General features: G+C 39.1%; 2 protein-coding genes across 2 annotated transcripts; one reads left to right on the top strand and one right to left on the bottom strand.

Moving 5' to 3' along the window:
* Positions 1-541: 541 nt before the first annotated feature.
* On the bottom strand, positions 542-1549 carry gngt1 (guanine nucleotide binding protein (G protein), gamma transducing activity polypeptide 1). The gene is made up of 3 exons (XM_086279369.1): positions 1399-1549; positions 1176-1274; positions 542-1020 (listed from the first exon to the last, which is right to left on the bottom strand). Exons 2-3 carry the CDS (start codon positions 1269-1271, stop codon positions 895-897), a joined length of 222 nt encoding a protein of 73 aa, XP_086135495.1. The 5' UTR covers positions 1272-1274; positions 1399-1549; the 3' UTR covers positions 542-894.
* Positions 1550-2475: 926 nt separating this feature from the next.
* tfpi2 (tissue factor pathway inhibitor 2) lies at positions 2476-5649 on the top strand. Its single transcript, XM_086279367.1, has 5 exons — positions 2476-2656; positions 2883-3053; positions 4191-4370; positions 4498-4671; positions 5151-5649. The coding sequence occupies exons 1-5, from the start codon at positions 2491-2493 to the stop codon at positions 5228-5230; spliced, it is 771 nt and encodes a 256-aa protein (XP_086135493.1). The 5' UTR covers positions 2476-2490; the 3' UTR covers positions 5231-5649.
* Positions 5650-6275: the final 626 nt, after the last annotated feature.

Raw genomic sequence — 6275 nt, 5'->3', positions numbered from 1 at the left:
AATAATTATGCTGTCTGACAGAAAGCGTGTTAAAGCATGTTGCAGAATAGGAAAGAAATGAAACATATTATGATACTCATTTTATATCCTGGAGGGCTTTATAGCAGAAATAATCTGCAAATTGAAAGCGGCTTTGGAGAAAGTCCTATTTTCCACAGGATTGGTTTTAGATAGACACAACATTTTCTTTTTCTATCAGTGCTGCATCTAGTCTGCTGTGTTCAGTTCAAGTACTTGTATTAATAAAGCCTTAAAACTTTTTGGAGTCTGCCTGAAACTACAGAAAGAAGATTTAAAATAAATTCAATCTACAATGAAATGAGCAAAAAAAAAAAATAAGGAGAAGACTCGCAAACCCGTCGTACTTTAAGGAATAAAATCTCAAATTTGATGTTCACCATCATTATTGGAACAAAATAGCAATGATCACATAAAGGCTTGGAGAGAAAAAAAACTCTCTGTATGTATGCAAATGAAGTTATGAAGATTTATCTGTTTCTCTACTTTCTCTACAACCCTTCAGTGAATCACAGAGACAGGCTGAATTATAAATGTGCACATTTAATGACAGTTGCTTCTGTGAATGAAACAACATATGGGCCCATGTGCTCAGACTATATACACCACATGAGAGAGAAGCATTATGTAACACTTGCCAAATACAACTTTTAATTAGTGCATCTTTCCCAAAACAAAACAAAAGAAAAATTTTTAAAAAAGAATTAGAAGGCTACAAATCTGGCCCCAAGATGAAGAATTGTTTTACTCGGGAAATCATAAATGTTTTCTTTATTGTGTCCTTCTAGTCATCTCAGTCTGCAAATCCATTTTACAAGGGCTGGGTGAACGTCCTTGGGTACTAATCTGAGATATGAAAAGCTCCTTAGGTCCAGTCTAGCAGATGACACAGCCACCTTTCTCCTTGAAGGGGTTCTTCTCCTCTGATATGCCTTTAACGAGGGTGTCCTCCTCCACTAGAGCCTGAATATAGTCCTTGATTTCCTCACAGCATTTAGATGTCTGAAAGCAGCAGACAGAAAGCGTATTTCAGTTTTGAATAGCCTTTGTGATGTAATTAGTTTGACTAAATAAATTGAAGCTGTCTGATATTTACTTTTGGATATAATCAAAAATGCATACTGAGCACACAAATCACCACAGTGTGGAGAACTTACCAACCACCTCTCGAGTTTGACTTCAAGTTTACGCTGGTTTACTTCCATCACAGCCTTGTCCTTATCTGTCAGATCCTCCACATTTATGACCGGCATTTTCTGTCAAAAAAAAGGAAACATTTAACCTTTTTGTTAATGCTTACTTCCACATGATAAATAAATAATCTTAAATAAAATGTTCACAATTCGTAAGACTTAGCAGAAGGGATATGAATGCACTTACGAACGCTTACAGGAAGCAGTCCTTCACCCCTGAAATCCTGCTGAAGAATCCCTCTCCTCTCTCTCAATCTGGGTTATAAAGTAATCAGCATAAACAATTCTAATCCCCTAATCTGATTAAAACAAGGCCCCACTGAATGATCATACCAGCAGCTCAAGTACACAAAGGAAGGGGTGGGCAACTCACACAGGTGTCCATTTGAGCTCCCTTGATGTAAAAAACAAAACAAAACATGGTGATGTATCTTTTTGTCTTTTATAGATTCAATTTGTAACTTTTGTTCTATTTTAACTCTGAGATTTCTTGCAGGCTCATTTGGATATGGGTTAAGGGGTGGCGCTTCATTTATCAGGTTAATTTTGATAAGACGGCTAATCTGTGTTTAGCCTCCACCTGTCAAGGTGGAGACACGTCGTTCTTCTAAACGTGAATGCACGGCAGTTTTCCAGTTAATATCCTTCATAAAGGTAAAACCAAAGCAGTGGGATGGAATTAAGCTGCTGTGTTAAACCAATACAAATGTTAATGTGAGTTTTAACTTAACTTGCAGATAAGGCTGATTTCTCATGGTAGGACATCGTGGAAAGAAGCGCTTTTATCATGAAATAACATGAGCCACAGTACTATTAATGTGACTCTGAGTGGAAGTACGTGTGTGTGTGTGTGTGTGTGTGTGTGTGTGTGTGTGTGTGTGCGTGCGTGCGCGCGCGCGCGCGCGCGTGTGTGTGTGGATTCGGATCCGGTCAGACGGGTATTCTGGTGGGGACTTGCCTGTGTGGCTCAGACAAGAAAGATGTGTTAATGTTTCACAAGCGTGTGTGTCCCTAGATACAACGCAATATTGGCTCTGTGGAAATTTTACAAGGATGCTGTGTGTGTTACTGGATTGGTGCACATTCCCATCATCATCATCATCACTAGAACCAGTGGCCTGTGGCAGTGAAAATATCTGACTCTCTCAAGCAGAGCAAGTTCCTCCTCATATTTTATTAAGACTTAGTCACATGATTTAGCGCTCCTCCAAGTAATTCAGAATTTGACGTCATTAATCAACTGCAATAATTTCTTTTCTTTGGCGCGCTGACTCAGTACATGCCCGTCCCTCTTCCCGACTGTGCTATAAAACAAGGTCTGAGTGGGGATGGTAGAGCGGAAAAGTCTGGATCTCGACCAAAACTTTGCACAATGGAGCTTTGCGCATTTGCTCTGTTTACAATAATTTCCTCGTTTTACTGCGTTTTGGCGCTGCCACCTAAAGGTAACTCCACATCATGTTTTGTTTTTTAATTACTTCTTCGCGCTTCTTCAATGTTTTCATCAACTTTTTTAAAACAGCAGTTCTGAGCTTGTTGGTTATCACATGACCTCGGGCGTATTACAGATCCAGTTTGGCGCATGTTGTTAAGCACTGCTTAAACTTTCTTTTCCGTGTCCTTGCAACGGTCCTCGGGTATTTCAATAAAAATCTGCTTGGTGCTTTTCAGGCGTGTGCCTTCTTCAAGTGGACGAGGGACCTTGCAGAGGCAATATCCAGAGGTATTACTACAACACCATCACCCAGAAGTGCGAGGATTTCGAATATGGAGGCTGCCAAGGGAATGACAATAACTTCAAGAGTTTTCAGGAGTGCCACAAGACATGCTACAAAATTCCCAGTAAGTAGCCTGACCCGTGAGTTATTAGAGGTGGGAGTCAGACAACACGTGACATAATATTATCACAATACTTCCCTAAACATGTGATATTTTTGCGATTTTTACGATATTGTCATATGCTGAGTATTGCATTAACATATATTGCTGTTTACTTACATTTCCAACAGCCATCTATGTCCTCAAAATGAAACTTTGTCAAAATCAGTTTTGTCCAATAAGATAAAGTTATCTCACTTCACTTTTTTTTTTACTTCTAAAACCTAAAGGATAAAGCCAAAGTCAGTGTAATATATCAGTTTGTCATTGAATGAGGTCAAATTGGGAATTACAGTGGGAGAAATAATGTTAGTAAAGTATGTCAAGTTTGCTTAGAAAGAAATGAACAGACTCTGTTCATTTCAATGGAGAGTGAGACAGAATATCAATCAAAACTCCAGAAATAACACATTACACAAAAGGTATAAACTGATTTGCATGTCACTGAGTGAAATAAGTATTTAATTCCCTACAAACCAGCCAAAATGTGTGCTGGATGGGTTTCCAGTTGAGCTGATTTAATGCAGGTTTGTAACGTTAAAGTCAACTAACATTATCTCAGAATGGGGATGAATGAAGTGAGCCTACTTGTTCAGATTATTTGAATTTATTTACTTACATATCTATATACCTATATACATATACATGGTATTCCTGTATCGATATGATACATGGATCATTAGGGATGAAATTCTGGGCCAGTACGCATGTTTTAAGTAACAATTTAGCTGATCTTTAGCTTTTGATTTTCCTACTAAGCCTGCCTTCTCTTCCAGGAGAAAAAATATTGTCATTAAACACGAAATTATTTATGTTATTCTAAAATTTTTCAGCTCTTCTTTACATCATCTTTGAACATTTAGCCAGCCCACAACACATAAGTATTGGGCATTGACACAGATAAATTACATTTTCTTTCAGTATCAACTGACATTCGGCAGATACATCAGTGATGGTGACCTTAGGCATGTCCATTTTATTTCATTTTTAGGAAACTAGCCAGTGCCTCTCTGGTTGTTAACCTGTTCATATGAATTAATTAGTGTTGTTTCACCAGATCTCACTGTTAAATGTTGATTTTTTTCCCATTCTTCTCCACAGAGGTTCCCCCAATCTGCAGATTTCCTAAAGAAGAGGGACCCTGCCGGGGTCTCATCTCCCGCTACTTCTTCAACATGACCACCATGCAGTGTGAGCCATTTTATTACGGTGGCTGCCAGGGGAATTCAAACCGCTTCCTTAATCTAGCCTCTTGCATGGAGTACTGCAGTCCAAAAAAAGGTGAGCAGATTACCCCCCTGAGTCATCCCTGTGAGGATACACAATAGACAAAGTCATTGCATTCACAAGGAAATGATTAAACAATAACTGGCGAGCTCTTCCTTGTGTTGTGTTCCTTGTGTTACAGCAATCCCCGTGCTCTGCCGGGATCCTCTGGACAAAGGGAAGTGTTCAGCCACCATACCTCGCTATTACTATAACACAGCCACCAAGACGTGTGAGGAGTTTGTCTACTCAGGCTGCGGTGGGAGCAACAACAACTTTGTCTCGCGGCAAGCCTGCATGGACGTGTGCGCAAAAGGTGTGCAAACCTGAGCCGGGCGGGAAGGGTGCATGGGCGTATGTTTCACAGCTCATTGTGAAGTCTTTATCTGAAGATGATAATTTCAGGAGAATTTTCTGACTGCTTAATTCAATAATGGCAGCATTCGAATTGCCACTCAGACCCACTTAGTGGATGGAAATAGGAGAAAATTCAGAAAGTCTGGGGGGAATTGGAAAGAGACCAAATTATGCTCAGTTGATTTATTGTCAGGCATAAAAATGCTTGGTATCTTGAAAAATTAAAACTACTGCTTTGACTCAGGTTGGATGATGCTTTCCAAAGCATTCATCCACTGCTGCCAATCGCTGTGCTATGATCTGGAGGAAACCAAGCAAAATCTGTTCCTAGAAAGCCAGTTTGGTTAAATGTGAGACTAAAAAGTGCACAATTGTTAGTGTTATATGTTATGCTAATCAGCTGTTATGCTTTTTTTTTTCTTTTTGTTTTTGTTCCAGGATGGAAAAAGAATCCAGGCCAAGGAAAAATTCTGCGAATGAGAAAAAATAGAAAACCCATCACTTCCTTGCAGGTGTAAATGTTTGACACTTGTACTAAGGAATTCGCTCTTGGAGAATTTCCACATGGAAGCTAATGTGTGTTTGTTTATGCTGAAATATCGACCAGGCTGCCTATGCCCTTTTGTGACAAATTTTGACCACATTTGTAATGTCATTAGAGCATTTTTCTGAATTTTTTATTGACTGTATGCTGTCAGTAAAGTTCAAGAGGATGGATTGCTGCTGCTGATGCTGTTGATTCATGTCCAACATTCCTGATTATGTATTTTAATACCGTATGAATGTAATGTATGCTTTTCTTTTGTTCAGTTACACTTTTTTACATGAAATATCCTGAATTTGTTCAGGAATTCTGCCTTTTCTGTATTTTGATAACACTGTGTTAAGCAAATTACTGTACTGTGCGGTATTTTCATAAAAGTAAAAACTAAAATTATGCGGATTTCGTCTTCTTCAACCATTACCACGCACATAAACCCACAGAGTGTCTGCTTTTACCCTAAAAACTTGGCTGGTTTCTTCACTTTCCCTCAGTCACTTGCACTTTATCTCCAGGCTGCTCTTCCGTTCCTTACTAATGTTGCTGTCTTCCCTCCTTATCTGGTAATACTTTTCAAGGCGCTCGAGCCTATCTCATTCGTTTCAGCGCAGCCTTGAATCGGGAAGGAAGCAATCATGGGGCAGGGAAACACTGCTGTGGCAGGTTCATTAGAACAGCACTGCATATTTAGAGGAGAGCAAGCTGCAGGTTTACAACACATGAGTCATGAGCGTTCAGAAATATTGTCTGCAAATGTTTTAGCAATTATAATGTAATTATAGTGGAATACACACAATAACACGCCCCATAGCAGAAAGCATCCATGCAGGAAAATGAATGCACATGTATATTTTCCTCCCAACCTCAGTTATTAAAAAAGAGTTTTAACAATTGTGTTTTGGTCAGTAGTTTTTCAGATAATATACTCTCTTTATCGTGAAGATAAATCACAATGGTCTATAATGTCATTAAGGAAAGCAGGCTGTTAGTATGAACATCCTGACTGCCTTAAATCTGTGCTC

The sequence above is a fragment of the Aulonocara sp. 'chitande type north' Nkhata Bay genome, linkage group LG22, assembly GCF_057382095.1.
Source record: "Aulonocara sp. 'chitande type north' Nkhata Bay isolate Kocher_YH1m ecotype deep benthic linkage group LG22, A_spYH_male_GT1.1, whole genome shotgun sequence".
In the NCBI taxonomy this organism is placed as follows: domain Eukaryota; kingdom Metazoa; phylum Chordata; class Actinopteri; order Cichliformes; family Cichlidae; genus Aulonocara; species Aulonocara sp. 'chitande type north' Nkhata Bay.
Note: the sequence above shows the minus strand (reverse complement) of the source record. Positions and strands in the feature narration are given on the sequence as shown.

What these genes read in the sequence shown, in the direction of transcription:
- gngt1 (XM_086279369.1), bottom strand. Translation starts at nt 1,271, where the DNA reads ATGCCGGTCATAAATGTGGAGGATCTGACAGATAAGGACAAGGCTGTG. An exon ending in TCAAACTCGAGAGGTGGTTG is followed by an intron (nt 1,021 to 1,175) that starts GTAAGTTCTCCA and finishes TGCTGCTTTCAG; the next exon opens with ACATCTAAATGCTGTGAGGA.
- tfpi2 (XM_086279367.1), top strand. Translation starts at nt 2,491, where the DNA reads ATGCCCGTCCCTCTTCCCGACTGTGCTATAAAACAAGGTCTGAGTGGG. An exon ending in TTTGGCGCTGCCACCTAAAG is followed by an intron (nt 2,657 to 2,882) that starts GTAACTCCACAT and finishes GGTGCTTTTCAG; the next exon opens with GCGTGTGCCTTCTTCAAGTG. An exon ending in GTACTGCAGTCCAAAAAAAG is followed by an intron (nt 4,371 to 4,497) that starts GTGAGCAGATTA and finishes CTTGTGTTACAG; the next exon opens with CAATCCCCGTGCTCTGCCGG.